General features: G+C 40.5%; 1 protein-coding gene across 2 annotated transcripts in view; it reads right to left on the reverse strand.

The window, feature by feature from the left end:
• Positions 1–17,521, reverse strand: part of pdss2 (prenyl (decaprenyl) diphosphate synthase, subunit 2) — a 33,254-nt gene that overhangs the window by 3,958 nt on the left and 11,775 nt on the right. For both annotated transcript variants that reach the window (XR_014916947.1, XM_085442480.1), the window contains exons 3-6: positions 13,300–13,498; positions 5,371–5,445; positions 2,497–2,670; positions 729–860 (exon numbers count right to left, since the gene is read on the reverse strand). Coding sequence is in view for 1 of the 2 variants with exons in the window: in XM_085442480.1 (XP_085298606.1) it covers positions 729–860; positions 2,497–2,670; positions 5,371–5,445; positions 13,300–13,498 (580 nt within the window). In the remaining variant the exon portion in view is untranslated. The remainder of the gene's footprint in view (positions 1–728; positions 861–2,496; positions 2,671–5,370; positions 5,446–13,299; positions 13,499–17,521) is intronic.

The following is a 17,521-nucleotide window of genomic DNA, read 5'->3' on the forward strand; positions in this document are numbered from 1 at the left end:
ACGACTTCCACTGATTCAGAGGGGGTCAGGGCAAAACTTTTTCAATAAGGAACAACCCTGAAGTCTTAACTTTCCCGATGATGCTCTGCCAGCCTCACTGCTATTGTTCTCTGCCTGTAGGGGAAGTTATTTTTACCTGAGGCCTGCAGAAGCACTAGAAGCACAGTGTTTTTAAATTATACTCAAAACAGCAGCAGTGTGAGGAGACGCTGGGGGTCTGCTTCTCTGGTTGCAAACCCTCTTTTGGCCAGGCCATCCAATCACAGTGGAGCAGGGGTGGGGTAAACACTATTCTGACCAACCATCAGGTCCTATTTGATAAGACTGCTGCGTATGGCTTTACCAAAACACATCCCCAAAACTTTTTCTGGACTCAGTGACTGAATTTGTTCATTCAGTGACTGAATTTGTTCATTCAGTCACTGAGTGAATGGAGGGCAGGTCAGTCGGACTGAGATCAGGTGAGTTTTGTTTCAGCAGTATGGAGAAATTTAACAGCTTTCTCTCTCACCTTTGTTTTAGACCTCAGTTTGATCTTCTTTACTCATCACAGTAACAGATACTGTGAATTATATTATAAAGTAAGATTCATTCAACTTTTCAAGTGGTTGCACGCAGCTCTTTCAGATCTGATGCAAACCTATTTAAATTAAAGCTGATACTCCTGCTAGAAACATAAAGGCAGTGAATCCAGCTGGCCCTGGTGTCATGGACCATCCTTAACGTACCTGCTGCAGCTGATGATGCCACGTCTCCCGGCCCATAATTTGACGGTGGAAAACGACCGGGGCGGCGCTCAGACTAAATGACAGCGGCTCTCCTACTCTGCTCTTCATAAACGGCTGCAGGTCAGAGTTCAGCTGCAGAAAGGCAGAGAACATTCGTCATTGCGGAGCTTCTACTTTGTAACTTTCAGCTTATCAATTAAACCAAGTCAGTGGTGAAAACAGTCAAGGTTGCATTTGCCTGCCTACACTCTGAGCTGACCCTGTTAATGAACAGACACAGCTAGCCTGATGAGGACGGTTCTCCTTCAAAGACCTCATTTTTGGTTCCTCCCATGCTGAGATTCCCTGTAGCCACTGAGGCCTGCAGGCAGGCAGCTACAGGGAGCCCCAGCAGGAGAGGACGCACTAAAGCAGCAATGAGAGTGGGATCATTATGAATGACTTCTACACCAGCGCCAATAATATTCAGCTGAAAATCTCTGAACCTTGGGAAAAATAACTGAGCAGCTGCATTATTTACATCTTAATGACATTCTAGCACATAACAAATCAACCTTCTTCCTGTTTCCACATTTTTATGCCCCTCTCTGATACAAGAATAATAAGACAGACAGGCACTTAAGTCTAATGTTTCCTATGTTTCGTTTGCACTTTTTGTAGTGCTGATAAATCACTCTGCTCCCTTTAACGTCACGCTTTTATGTATCAATTCAGCTACAGTGTGAAGTATTTGATAAATAGACATAAAAACACTTTTGAAAAGAAGGGCAATTATTCATACCGAGGATGAGAGAGAAAGAAGTCAGACATTACTAGAAGCCAGATTTTTTTCTTTACTTTGAATTAACTTGATCACAGAAAGTATGTCAGTCAGGAGGTCCAAAACTTTGGCATAAAAAAAGATCAAAGACTAAATTAGAACCGCCAGAAAACCTCCACATTTTTAATTTAAGTACTGACATAACATTTTTTTTCACTGCACATAACAAAATGCAACAATCTATGTTGCCTCTTCTCTCTAAAAAGAACACGGCTGCACGGCTTAGGTTTGCAATGTTACATCTGAAAAAAGCGCAAGACTTCTGGAACGATGTCTGAACAAAATGCACAGCTCCACATTTGGCAATAACCAAACATATATCAGCACGGCGGTGGAGGAGTGACGATTTGGGCTTAGTTTGCAGCCACAGGACATGGGTACCTTGCAGTCATTCACTCAACCACAAACTCCTCTGTATACCAACATATTCTAGAAGGAGTCCTTCTACCCGACAGTTAAAGTTTGGCTGAAATTGGGTCAAGCACCAGGACAGCGATCGACACATAGCATGGCTGACAAAGAAAAGAATCAAGCTGCTGCAGCAGCCCACTCGAAGTCTAGACCTCATACCTAAAAACTTCAACATACTGACATCCTTAAGCTGCTGAATTATGGAGGACTGGGACTATGCTCCTGAACCATCCATATTCATAGAGACAAAAATCCCGGGAATTACAATATTTTTTCTGTTTCCATGGAACTAATGACAGGAGCGACTAGGATCCTTCTCTTGGCTTTTTTCTAAGACAGTCAGGCGTTTATTACATCTTTTTTTAAATCTCTTGTTTAAATTATCAAAAGAGTTTGTTCTTCTTGTATCTAATCCCTTGAAATCCAGTTGGTTTCCCGCTAAAAAAGGCATCGTGATGATACGCTGATCAACCATTATAGATTTATTGCTCAGACAACCTCCTTTCTTGTATATGTTACTTGCTGGATTCGCCTCACCTTGTGGCCCAGCGACAGGTGTTTGCCGTACTTGTAGGCCAGTCTTTGAGACTCTTTGTCGTGTTTGGCGAGCTCCATCGCAGCTTGACAGCTCTTGGCTAGCAGCGCCCCATGAGACAGGAACGTCTGCTCCTCCCACGCCGCCACGTCGATGCCGTCGGTGAGGCCGTTCTCCTGCAGAGCAAACAGAGGCAAAGAGCATGTGTGAGCAGGCCTGAGCTTCCTCCGCTTTTAAGTTCCCACAGAGCACCTCGCTGCTCCACCAAAACAAGCCTTCCTTGCTCTTTGACTTTATTTCTCAGTGTGTAATTCGTGAGGCCTCAGCGAGGAGCAGCACACAGTTATTTTCCACAAGTTCCTCAGTCATTTTAAAGGAAGAAGGAAACAGTAACAGCAGAAAAACAACTGAGAGTTTGCTTTTTTTAATTTGCAAATTTAAGTAAATCATAAGAAATATACACAAATGGAAACAGGTTGTTATTATTAGAAACTATTAAATAAATTCTAAATTTCTGGAAAATAGAGAATAAAAAGCCATTGAAACACATCAATTATGTGTATGACATTTTCTAAAATATATAAAAGTAATAAAATAAGTAAATTGTGTCAGAGTTGGAGATGTTTTTTTAAACTACCTCAAATTAACTAGTTATAAACTCAGCACATAACCCACAGATTTAGATGAGTTAAAGAAAATTGTTGCTCACTGGTACCTCTGATTACTGTGGACTATTTAGGAAAGAAAGCTGCTTATTACTATTATTAGTCTTATTCAGTTATTGTTGGCCACTTTCACACAGAAGCATTACTAACCTTTCTATGCTGCTCACAGTAGGTGTTAACTATTTAATCTAAAGGCAACCAAACATATTATCTTTGGTTTCTTGAAGCTTTTAACTGAATCTGAGTAAGCTTGTTTTTGCAATAGTATATTTCTTAAAATAAGGATGCTGGTGTTACTACATGAAAAAAGTACATAACCTAAAGCATTTTTCTCTGCCTCTCAGTACTTTCTGATTTTCTGACATTATACCCAAATTTTTTCTACGGATGATTCAGACATTTCAAAAGAGGCTATATGACGTTTTTCTTTGTTCCTAAAAAGGTCATTTCCATGAAGCAGTCAGGCACTAAAGCTGTAGCAGGCATTGTATTGGTGGAGGGAACCTACCCTTAAAAGGCTAAAGGTGGGGCATACCCTGGACAGTTTGCCACTATATCATCTAGAAACACCATTCACATAATGACATAATGACCAATTATAACCTTGTGCATGTCTTTGGACTCTGGCTGGAAATGTGGGTGTTTCATGAGAAGCTACTCAGGCACACGGAGAACATGCAAACTCCACTCAGAAAGGCCCCAGCCAGTGGATTCAAACCCTGGACCTTCTTGCTATTAGGCAAATGTGCTAACAACTACACAGCCACAGCAATAGTTTACATTACTGAGCACATGTTCACCATAAACAAATTGCCAATTAACCTCTTTATTAGTAGTAAATTAACTGTTTGTGAGCAATTACAAAACCTGACCATGCTCTACTTCAACTGAGAACTTTCTGCTCAATAACCTCATAATTACTGCTTATTAATAAAGGTAGTTGCACATAAATTATGAGCTTGATGTCCTCTGCTCAGTATAGTCCTAATAATGTGGCAGTAACATAAAAACGGACTTTAGTGAGGTCTACTAGAAGAGCTTTTACTGATTCACTGTTGAGATTCTGACCTTATTTATCATTTCCTGGGCCTTGATGCTGCCCCTCAGTTCATCCTCTGTCTGAAATAAACCGTTTTAGCTCTTCAGCTCAGGTCATCGTCACTTTAAGGCCAACTTTCTTCTGATTGGCTGCCCATTGTAACCACAAGGCTTGAACAGCAGGTAGGTGGGACTTCTGTGCTCACAGACGGAGCTGTGTGGCCAAGATGAGGATAGCAAGGATATCTTCTCTATTTTAAACTTTAACCTTGTTTAAATTGGCATAAATGATTGGAATGGTAGGTCTCCCGCTGTTGAATGGCCTTCTTATGTATCTCTGGACCATTCCTAGTGCGTCAGTGTACGTTGTTTCATGTATTTGTGCCTTGTGTCTTAGCACTATGCCTCCTCCAATGTGTCAGAATTCTTCAACTTGATCTTTACTTTTGGGAAGCAGATGAAATCGCAGTGATGTAAAGCGAGCTGGGCAGGTCAAAAAAAGGTGTCATAATAATGTAATGAACTGAATGTTCTCTCAGACAGCTTAGGATGTTACAGCACAGAGAAGTTCACCCTGTCAGCGCTTACAGCCATATATCCTTCTCATCTGATCTCAGAAGCTAAGCAGGGTTGTCCCTGGATAGGACTTGGATGGGAGACCACCTGGGAATACCGGGTGGTGCGAAAATAGAGCAGGTTGGCTATTAATCTGAAGATTCCTGGTTCACCCAGTGTGCATGCCGAAGTATAGGCAAGATGCATTCATCAGCGTGTGTTTATGTCATGCATAGACAAAAAAACCCCAAACCTGTTTATGTGTGAGGAGTGCTCAAAGTGAGAAAAAAGCACCATCTAAGTACAGTCCATTTAAGCCTTGTGAACAGAGGTCTCTTCAGCAGAAAACTGCTCAGTCATCATAGCTGGAGACTCATCTCTCATCACTAGACTGAAATGGCACATGCAAGTTTCTACACTTTACAATTGCGAAATTGCAGAGCGCACAGTATGGCCAGAATGACGCTTCCACAGAGAGACCTAAACACTGCAGAGATACAGAGAAGATTACCTTGAACAGGAGATCAACCAAATTTAATTTGAGTAAGGCATTGGGATATTTCAAGGTCCAGAGAAAACGGATAAGTATGCATTGTATGGGAAGAAAAGATGTTTTACCTCTGTATTGTGGGAATTCTCATAATAGACTCCTTGAACCAAATCACCAATGGCACTGGAGATCAATTCAACGACCTGTTGAAGACAAAATGAAAGAAAAACACGTTGAAGATGTTTGTTTCAGATTAGGACCTGAAATTTTCGTATTCACGCTCATTTTACTTGATATCATTGACTCCAAAATATAATAACTGTATCAAACCAGGAATTAAAATCAACAATAAATCACTTAAAGACAGACAGGAATTTCATCAGAAAGCATGTTAAACTTTGCAAAAAAGATTTTTGATGACCAAGAAGAAAAGCACAAGAAATTCAACTGTGAAACCAAAGCTAGGACGCACAGGTGTCTGCATGCTTGGTCCCAACAGTGAAGCCTGAACCAGGAGCAGTGAAGACCTGCTTTATACTGAGTGGGATGACCTCAAATAAACCGCCAGCCGCTGTAAAGGCCATCTCACCAAGAAGCAGAGTGCTGCATCAGTTTACTGGTCCCCCACAATCACCAAACCTAAACCCAGCTGAGTTGATTAGGGATGAGCTGGATCACACAGTGAGGGAAAAGCAGCCAACAATTCCTCAGCACATGTGGGAACTCCTTTCAGTCTGCTAAAAAAAAAAAAAAAGCTTCAGGTGACGACCTCATGAAGCCGCCTGAGAGGCCAAACAAAAAGCAAAAGGTGCCAAAAGGTGCATATCTGAGCCAGAGATTACAGGTTTGATTCACACAGCGGTCAACATGTGCAGCTACTTGACCTCTTCAAGTGTCCCCAGGTCAGGTACTGCACTTAGCCTCTCCCTCCTCATAAATCACTAACGCTAACAGCGCTGATTAAACTCCTAAAATGTCGATGTAAATGAGGCTGATCACAACCGACACGCTATTCGGTTCATCTGTGACATTTGTAATTAAAAACCACAATCCCCCCCCCCACACCCCCTCCCCCTTGACTGAAGAGCGAGGAAACGGTATCTGAACAGCTGGTTTGGAGAATTAATCGGAGGTGAGATGTGCTGGAAGCCAGGTGAACTGCAACTCGGCTGCTCATTTTCGCTCCGTAGGGGAGCTCCTGGCGATTTCACGAAGCACATCCAGGCTCGCCTTCGTTCATTATACTTTGTATTTATAGAGGAGTCCGGTTTGAGAGAGCCGGCTCGGGTGTCTGTCTGGTCTGAGGGGCTGAAATGGAGCTAAAAGGCAGATGGTGAGACAAAATAAGGTGGTGTCCAGAGAGCAGAGGGGTTAACAAGGTTTTGAGAGTGATGATCTGACCTCCGGGTTCTCTTTTCTCATAGTCCCTCATTATTCAAAGATTTCTTACGCTTTGTACCTCTGGGTTTGCCTCATTAGTATACAAGGTTAGGATTCTGCAAAAACATTGTGAGTCAAATGGAAAAGGAAAATGAGCCTTAAGTCTAAATAACCACTACATCTGCAATCAGTGAGCCATTAAATATGCTTTGTATACATTTTTAAAAACCAAACTAAGACAAAACTTAAAGATGAGGCTAAAATGGGCCTTATGTGTGTGTTTTGTTTGCTTAAGAGTGCAGTTGCCCATTTCCCCTTACAGGGGGCATGCATGCCTACATTTTAGCTTACAGAAACCCTACCAGCCTCTCATCAACCACCAGATAAGAGGCTGTATCTTTTAAAGTGGTTGTTTATGTCTGGATCTATTGAATGAGTAAAAGAAAAAAAAAAAAAAAGGCAGACCATGTCTCCGTCCTTCATTCACAGCCACAGAACAGCGTGGACAGTGGAGACGGGGCCACGCCTGTTACAGTTCAAATGAATGAGGTTAAATTTAGAGCTCCTTCAGCTCATCCCAGACATCCTTGGTTCATCAGAAAAGTCTGGTGACGCTGGCTGCTCCGTCAGCCTCGCAATGTCCTTTGGGTAACTGAATCCACTAGGGGAAAATATTGAGGAAACCTGAGCTTCGCCCACAGACCTGGAAGGACAATGTGCCTACAGTATTACCAGATGTGGTGTCTCTGCCTGGCCTGCGTTGGGAAGTGGGGGCCAGTGGGGGGCTTTTTTTGGAAAGTATCAGATCATCTCTCCCCCTGCCTCCCCCTTACTCCATTCCCAAATCTAGCCAGATCGTGTTTTGCCGACAGGTCTGCGAGGGGGAAGAAACCGGAGCTCCACGGGAAGATTATTTTACAGTTTATACAAGTAGTGGCATAGGTTTTCTCTCAAGGCCACGACATATAATCTCCATCGCTCTCAGTGCCTTAAAAGAAAAAAAAAAGCCTGGTTTATGAGAAAAACTTTAAAAGCTACAGGAAACACTCATCTGTTACCCTGCACCTTCAATATTTAACAACAGACTCAACTGCACAGTTTAGCTGTTAAAGGGCTGTAAATATCCGGCTGTTAACAGATTTTAACGGTGAAAAGCAAAATGTCTTATAGCCTTCACTGCATTAGCCTTGGAGTAATTATAAGTTTGAAAATGCAACAGCATATTTGTTAGTTTTTTTTTTCTTTCAGGTAAAACAAAGAGGATACAGGATTAAGAGTAAATCTTTACAAACTCTACAAAAAACAGGAAAAATATATGCAAAAATGAAAATGTTAGAGTGGCAATTCTCATGCCATTTTCTAGAAATACGATACTGCGTCTCTCGTGTACAACAGTTCCAACTGGGTTTTTTTTGCAAATTCCAAAAACTGCAGTTCCTCAAATGTCCTCTTGGGGCTGGCTCCAAAAGGGAGTCGATCCACATAGATTCCCATGTTAAACTGAGCACTTCGCAGCAGAAGTAGACATGATTAAAACCTGCAACAACCATAAAACAGTTTCAGCTAACTTACACTTTCATAACAAATTTATTTCATAATTCATCCATTTAAACTGTATCAGTGCTTAATGTTTGAAATTTTGGGTGTTGGGGTTACTTTAAGTGACAGGTTGGCACCGTTAGCTTTCTGCGAGGCTTTACCTCCACTCTCACCAATCTGAATTACTCAACAACGTTTGTTGCATTTGTGCCTTTTTGAGCATTTTAGTGCAGTTATCTGACAACAGCATAGCTTGCTGTCTGGTTAATTGCACTAACAGAGTGGCCAGGCAGATTAGTTCTAAAGCGTATAGTCAGATTTATATACGTGACATGAATGTTTCAGCTCCTATATGAACTCACAGCACCTGCTGCAGTTTTCCGTTAGGATTTAATGTATTATACTGTTCACGACAAGCAGTGCTGATGAACCTATTAAAAGTGGACTTGCATTTACTGTGCATCCTTCTAACTCACAGTTCTAATCATACGAATCATTTATATTATAATACAACAACTAATAACGCACAGCTGACACTAATCAACAGAGTAAATCCGCATTCATGGAATTACACAACCAAATGGTATAATGGGTATGCTAAATGGTCAAGTGATGCTCCAGAGTAACTTGCGACAAATAAAAGGAGCTGTTTCGGATTTAAAGAATGAGATTCATTTAGCTTCATTGCTTGTGCTCTCGTCCCCTCAGACTGAGGCAGCTCCTCACACACAGCGACAGGAAAGCAGGTGAGGTAAAGATAACACGTTACTCGAGGCTAACAGGTGTTTTTCCTGACAACAGAATAATTTGTGCAACAAATGCTTTAAGAATAAGTCAAAATTTAGTTTGTTTTAAAGCTGTAGCTCTGCTCTGGAAACATTAATGCTAACGAGACAGATGTTGGCTTTGTGCAACAGCTGCTGCACATCCAAATATAACAGGCAGCATTTTAAGTAATGCCTCTATAGGCCTGTGCCAAATATTTTATTTTTCTTAATAAAATTTGAGGGATTAGTTTTAGTTGAGTATTTTATTCATGTTTTATGTCTTTTTAAAGTATTTTGGGGGCTTTTTGTGCTTTAGGCTGACCCCGGATGTTGGATGGATTCAAACTTGGGCCTCTGCTAAAGCCTTACAGCACATGGATCACCTGCTCAACCCGATGAACTGAGCTGGCTTCTCGTTTTATGTATTTATTATGATATTAAATTACTATTTTTTAATTCTAGAGACTCTTGATACAGAAAAGTAAATGTAAACATATTTAAAGACCAATTTTGCAAAAGAAATATTTAATAATAATAATAATAATAATAATATGTGATATATTGTGGAACAGGTTAGCAGGAAAGACCAGACCTCCCTCTCCCTAGCCACGTCCTTCAGCCTATCTGAGGAGACAGTGACGTGCGCCCAAGCCAGGTGTGAGATCTCATGGGCTCCACCAAGTAGGAAAACCCAGAACACCTTACCAAGGAGGCCCCAGTCAGATTCCTGAACCATGTGGAGGAGTAGCAGTGACTCAGTAGTAGTAGCTCCTCCCCCTATTGCTAAGGGAGAGTCCAACAACCCTTCATAGGAAGTTCATCTGTAATCATGCTCTTTAGGTCACTATGCAACTGAGCCCTGACCTGGACCTTATTCCTGCTGCTTCACTCTCAGGTGCAAAGCAGCAAAGTATGAGGGCGTCACATGGTGAGGGCAACAGAACCACATCATCCACAAAAATGAGAGACTCGATTCTGAGGTCACCAAAGTTTCAACTTTCTACACTTGGCTACATTTGAAATTCTGCCCATAAGAATTATGCACATGGAGCAGCAAAAACCATTAAAAAATACACAGATAACACAGATTTTTCTTTTTCACCAGTGCTGATTTAATTAAGTATAATTAGGTGGACTTGGAAGTCATTTGAGTAGTAGAAACCACTCAAATAAATGCTTAAAACGATGTATAAACGTAGATGCACATATGTATAAAAGTAAAACAAACAAACAAACAAACAACAACAATCTGATATAAAAACATCAGACTAAGGATGTAAAAATTTCTTCAGGTAAAAATTACAGTCAAAGAAATTAACTGTGCTTTACTTTTCCAATAAATTAAACAGAGCAGAGCTCAACACCAAAATCCAGCCCAAACTAAACCACATTTCTGTACCTTCAGCTCAGCATTATGGACTCATCTCTGCTGTTTACAATAATCTCATTTCCACTGTGTTCCAACCAGAGAAAAAGGCTGAAAATATGAGCATCAGTGCATGCTGTGGTGTGGTTTCCCCTTGGTTCATTTTGTTTTGCTAACCTTTTCAAACATGAGTAACTGTGAGCTATCAGATGTCCATCTCCTTATTACCTCTAAAAACTTCCACTACGGGGGATGCTTCCTGTGGTTGCTTCAGATTGCAGGCTTGTTTGGGAGAAAGAAAAAAAAAAAAAAAAAAAAGGTTAATACTCTCCAGCATTGCTCTGTGGTAATTTAGTGCTAGCTGAGTATGAATGGCATTGTTCTCACCTTGAAAATGAACAATGCTAAAGGAAAATGTGCTGTAAGCGTTCAGTTTAATCAATGCCAATGTGCTTGGCTTGAATGCACGCTTAATAGGATTAAATCATCGTTAGTTTGAGTCATCAGCAGATCTGCCATCATTTCATTCTCACTGTGTTTTTCTTCATCTTCCAGGGAAACAACAATATCAGTTCCATTACTGTAATTTGTAGCTTAGCCACAGAGTGTCTATTATCTCTTAGTATTGTTACAGAGCCAATTAGCACTATTAAGGAAGCACCACACCTTTAGAATTATCTGTAACTGATCAAGGAAAGGTTGGTTTATAACTCCCTCTGTGTTTCTTATACAACAAGCACTACTGGGAACCTACAACATATGCCTGCGTGTGCTGAAAAAGAAGCATCAGGGAAGGCGGCAAGGGCTGGTCCGGTTGATGGCACGGGAGGGGGAGATGGTTATTTTGATCCACTCAGGCAACTGCATTCTGAGGCAGCAGCGTGGTGACAGCATCTGTCAACGAGGGGTTACCAGGCTACGCAGCAGATATGATCTCAGATGCTCTCACAAGGCTGCCCCCACACCAACGTCAAAAGATTAAAACTATAACTAGTTTATATGCTTGATAACCTCGTTACCAGCATGTAGCAAAGACTGACACTTGCACCTCAAATATGCTGCTAGGAAGATCCATGTTTGAAGGAGTTTGAGGATGAAAGCCCCTCCAGGTGGCCAGATGATTACCGTGTGAAACATGAAGTTATTAGAATAACAGCTGAATTGTCAAGAAAAGGGACCACCTGCTGAGAATCTAGGAACCAGGAAAAGATCAGGTCTCACCTGTGTCTCATCACACATCCTTGAATTTCAAAACTTGTCATGCTTGCCAAGCAGTGTCTGCTCACTAAAACAATGCTATGAGAAAGTGTTACCATTAGCCAAGTTGTAGTTGTAATAGAAGTTATTCCTCCACTTAAACTGCTGGAGTGCACGCCCTCTTTCTTAGCCTGCAAAAACTGAGATGAATTTCTTGAAATTTGTTGGAAAGTTGAAGGATGTGTCAAAGAAAGACAATTAAGTCATTTAATTCTGTTTCAGATCTTCAAAATGACAAAAAAGCCCCCCCCAAATTAGCAGTGAAGAACCGTTCTATCCCACTATGTCTGAACCAAAGCTTTGGTTTTCTAGAACCATTTAACTCCAGGGTGCCAAAAACGGCCCGCCAAAGGATCCAGTCTGGGTTTGCAGCGCTGAAAATCACAGACGGAGGAATAAAATGTGGAAGTTTTTCCAGTACTTTGCATCATCACTAGAACGACTGAAAGACCTCACATATAGTCTGCTACACTGCACACAAGTGATGTGGTTAAGCCAAGAACCAATGCCAGTGTATTTTATTTTTAAATAACTGGAATGACTCAAAGTGGAAAAAATGCATATTGTTCAAATTGCTCTTCGTGTTTTGCAAATAAAAAACAGTTCATTAAATGTGAACATTTTCACATGGACCTTTACACTTAAACAAAAGAGGAAAATCTGAAGAAGTCTGCGGGCCCTGAACTAAAATAAATTTGACAGCCCTGATTTAACTAAAAAGGTGCCCGATGGGTAAACCACTGTCTTTACGATTATCGTTTGTGTCACGTCAAACAAACACATTGAACACATTTCATCTCACAGTTGCAAAGCTCTGATATTTAAAAATAGAACGTTCACTACACTATGCACATGTGTGCACACAAAAAATCTAAATGAACAGTTGTTCATTTAAATGCTTGAAATCCTTAGGCATATGTCCTATGATGCAACTTGTGCTGTAGCTTGAAGTGAACTATAGAAATATAGCTTCGCATTTTGGCAACGCAACCATGACTGTGATGGATCCGCTTGCTAGTAATACGCCATGTGAGCAGTCTACTGAAAAGCAAAAGCAAAAAGCTTTTTTCCTCTCATTTCTTTTGCTCTAGCGATCTGGGTTAGATTCAATTGATTTTGAGTCGTTTCTCTCTCTCCAGCTCTTCAGTAAAAGGGAATATTCTGTAATATTTATTAGTTCCATGTCCAACATGATCTGCTCTGTTTTGTCAGCCCAGGTTCAACACAGGACTACAAATCAAGCTTTTTTCAGGACTTTTTTCCTTTCCCATTTTCTTTAGTTGACAAACTCTTCTCCGATTGGTATCTGATTCTTCAACTGATAATGCTGACATTAATCAAAAACAATATTAGGAGATGATTCAAAAGGTCTGGGATGAAGCTAGGCTTTCTAGGCTTTCAGGCCCTAACCCTGGGATAGGATGTAAAGGACTATAGGAAAGGAATTGGGAGCAGTAAGCAGGCAAAATGAAAAACATGACATTAAAGCAGATTAACACAAATAAATGAATATCAGGATTGCATCACCTTGAATAAGAATTAGCAAAACTGCTAAAAATGTGTTTTATTGAATACATTTCATGTCTACAAAGAGATGACTGAGAGAAAAGATGTTGGTATGAAGTCTGGCACTGATACGTGAGGCTCTCGGGACCTCGAAGGGCTCATACTGAGCAGCCCTTCCCCCTGAAATCAGTCATGTCAGGTCAAATATTTCTCAGGAGAAGTGTTAGTGACGGACAGGATACCTTAGTGTTGTTGAGCTGGGCCAGTCCCGTGCAAGCATTGGCCAGCAGAAAGTCGCCGCTCAGAACAGCCATCTTATTCCCAAACTGCATGTCCTTCAGCGGGCCGTCTGAGTCCGTCCACTCCTTCAAGTTAACAATCCCACGATGCACCAGGAAGGCTGTGTGGATCAACTCTGTGATTTCTGCCAGGTTCCTCTGACTGTGAGACAGAAATCCCCCCACCAAAAACAACAATAAATCTAAAAATCACAGCTTTGTCATCAGCAGCTTTTAAAATAGGCGTTCCTGAGGTTTGACAGTTAGAGAGCTTTTTGACAGAAACATTTTTATTGTCTTCGAGTCGGCAAAGTTTGAAAACTCATTCAAGCATTACCGCAGAGGTATGCTGATCACAAAGAAATCGGTCAAAACAAAGGACTTATGGGTTTCTTGATCTTCCACGTTCAGAAAAGGAAAACCATCTATTCAACCAATAAAGCGCCAATATTCAGGAGCTGCAGTCCTTTCACTTCAATCAAACACTTATAAAAAGAGAGGGTCTCTAAAATGTGTCAAACCATTAAATGGGACGAATTTTTAAAATGTGCCATTACCCATTGATTTGGATGTGCTAAGTCCAAATAAGATGATTAAAACAACTGACTGCAGATGTTGCCCAGCACTTTCACATCTGTTGCATTTTTAATGTTATTTAAATAAAGCTGACTTGATTGGCTATTAGATGAGTTTTAATCATAAATTACAAGCATATGTTTTCTCATCTGTTCTTTATTATGTAACAAATTAAGACATTTGTGGAGAAAAATGAATAAAGCCCTATATTAGCAGTTTAGCTTAGCTTTAGATCCACTGATAAAAAACTGTACTGAATTTAATAAAGGATGTGTTTGCAGTCACCACAGTGATTGCATTGTCGGCTACGACTCTGAACTCCAATACAAAGTCAGACGGGCACCACGCAGATATTTGGTAAATTAAAAAGCCAATATACCGGCTCACATGTTTTTCCTTTCAGACACACAGAAGTTTGTTAATCATTAGTCTGTACTTAGACAAATTACACTAAGAAGGTCGAATCCAAGGTCTGCGTCTTTTCTGGTTGTAGTTATGAGCTTTTGGTCTTACACCCGACCTGGTAGCACATCATGAAAACCAGAGCCAGTGGTCCAATATTAGAAATGTTTTATTACGTATATTTCTGAAACATTTTGGCTGTAGACCACCAAGATTTGAAACCCACGAGGAACTGTGGGAGATACATTTTCCCATCGGCTTCTATATTAATGGACGTTTTGGAACCATAGGAGCCCCCCTCCCCGCGCTGGTCATCAAAAACAACGCAACTTTAAGTACTTCTTTTATATACAGTCTACGTCAGAAACGAGCCTTTTCAGCCTTCTTCCTTTTCCCTTTAAGCCACTATTACCCTGATTGGTTGCCCTTTCTGTTCAGTGTGCCAGAGACGAGCAACGATATTAGGTACATCTCCCGACTTCAACAGCCTACAGATCCAAATGCAGAAAAAAAAATAATGTCTGCATACGCTGATCTTATTATATGAATCTTTGGCCATGTTTAATACGAGCATCCACTGTTGTAGCTGTATAAATATATGACATAAATTATGGATAAGTATAATAGGTCCCCTTTAAAATCGGAGTCGGTATCCTCAAGGGCATAAAGCAGCAGATATGTCAGACATTTTGCTGCACAGCACGTCAGTGGTTGTGTTAAAAAAAGAAATTAGGCTTATCATTAGCAAATAACAGCCTTTCTTGATTATGAGAGAAAAGACATAAACGTGGTCTTTGAATAGAGCCTTTCAGCGCAGCCTTGGGGAGGATATAATCAAATGTTGATTCAGTCATTGGTGGGGGATAATTAGGCCCCTCTCCATATGGAAGGAGCTCGCCATGCTGTGACAGGAGGGATCCATCCAGACAGGGTCGGGTGCACTGATAGCCACTTACGACCTTCTTTCAGCCGCCATGAGGACCTGATGAGCCGGTCGTCGGCTTTGAGCTTCAACTCCTTCCTAAAGACACACACACACACACACTTGTAGCCAGGTAATTGCCGTGTTCGACGACGGTGAAGGAAAAGATGTGATTAAAATTCAATAATGTCATCTATTTTGCCTCTCAATCACACCCATTGTCTGGTTGGTTTCTCTGCTCGGTGACGCAGAGCAACAACACAGAATGAGAAGTTAATAAGTTCAGGGTTTAAATAAGAGGAAATTAACAGATTGACAGGCTCGTGTTCTCAAGGTGCCTTGAAGTGATGGCTACGCTCGGTGGGCTGCACGAGGAAGACTCATTGTTTCAACAAGAGGAACAAGAAAAAGAGCCGGGGCTGATTCTGGATCGCAAAAACAACAGGCTAAAATTTATTCCAAGTCATCTTACGGTGACCCTTTTCTTTGCTTTTTCACTTGAACTAAGAGAGAGCCAAGAGACCGTCTACTCAAGCTCCACAGGGATACAGCAAAATAATATACAATACCCGACAAATGGTCATTGACACAGAAAAAAAAAAGCAGCCCCTTTAGCCTTGGTTAAATCAATATACAAGAGTTTCTCTGCTGAAACCGGCTTTAAAAATGTCACTTTATGATTCTCACTTCAGAGCCTATTTGGCCAACCTTAAAGTGACTTTATTTAATGAAGCAGCTCATTTTATGCTTGTTTATGAATAAAAAATCCAGACAGCAATGTCAGTTTAAGTCTACTAAGTTAAAAAACAAACAAACAACAACTTAGCAATCGAGACACATTACAGTTTTTAAACAGAGTGACATTTTTGTCAGAGCCGTTCTTTATTTTGAAAACACTGAAACAAAACTATTTATGAATTTATCATTTTTATTTCAGTGCATAATTGTTTCAAGTAAAGTAACAATCTGGGAAAATTTTATTTTATCAGATTTTCCGAAGTACACTACACAAGAAAAAATTCTTTAACCGTAAAGGGGCAAAAAACAAAACAAAAAACTCCCATCATGTTAATACGTGAATAAAAATTTAAGTCTTAAGTTTTTCAGAAAAACATATTATGCTCATTTTATTTCCTAAACAGCCAGCAGGGGGCGACTCTCCTACCTAAAAAAACAGTAAAAGGATGTAGAGGTCTGCAGGCAAAACAACCCCACTTTTTATTTTACTTCCTGATTACTTGAAGTTTATGGTCTTAATTGCTTGTCTTGCAAATTTTTTCATGATAATGCTCATTTTGAAAATCGCTGCCCTATTTAGAGTAAAAGAGCTGATTTGGGTTGTTTTTTTATTCTTCAAAAATCCACAAATATTATATCAAGCTACGGCAACATTTTCAGTACTTACCTAGAAGTCCTTCAAGTTAAATCACCTGTCAGTGGAGACCCAGACCTGGGCATGGATTGGTCCCCCACTTTGTCTCACATCCCCGCAGCAGCATTTTTCATTTCTGCTACATTGACCGTTACAAAAGGCCTCCACCAGTGGACAAGTTGCATGATGGTGCAGGTGTGAGTTTAGTGAACAAAAAGAAAAAAAATAATGTCTATAAATCATGCAGTATTTATCCAACCCAGGTATTTTCTACAAATATTCTTGATGTTTTATTCATGGAAGTAGAGCAGTTTTTTAGTTTGTGCTTTTTTGTATTGGTTTGTTTCTGGATGCTTATTTTGATTATATACATAAAAAGGTTGCTGGAAGAAAAAACTATCTATTTATATTTTAAGGCCAAACAAGAGATCTTTGAAAAGGTGAAGGGAGTCGCTAAAAAAAGAAAATATAAAAGATTTGAATCTGGCAGATGATCGATCAGATTGAATTAATGTAGATAATTAATTTCCCAATGTGGTTCAATGCAAAATGTTTAATTGGTGAGAATTCATTTTTTTCTTTTAGAGATAATATTATTATTATTATTTATCGTTTTAACTTCTAACAGCAGTGGAAGAAAATGAGGAAACCCAAAATGAAACTCCTGCACAAAGTACCAGAACCCCCCTGTCAGTCGAACTCCGGTGCATACAAATTCCCACTCTCCACTCTGCCAGACCTGATCAGCAGCAGTAGAGCTTGGGGAGGAAAAAGGGGGACAAGGGGGCCGATGTATAAATAGCTTTGGTGCCCAGTTGCATAGCAACCGATGCCATCTTGCAGAGGTGTAACGCCCCTCACCACGCCCCTTGTCCTGACTGTTCTGTTCAATTTCCTCCCTCCGCAGTCTGCCT

Source organism: Copadichromis virginalis, linkage group LG19 (genome assembly GCF_057382275.1).
Source record: "Copadichromis virginalis isolate Kocher_CV1m ecotype Utaka linkage group LG19, C_Virginalis_male_GT1.1, whole genome shotgun sequence".
NCBI classification, from domain to species: Eukaryota; Metazoa; Chordata; class Actinopteri; order Cichliformes; family Cichlidae; genus Copadichromis; species Copadichromis virginalis.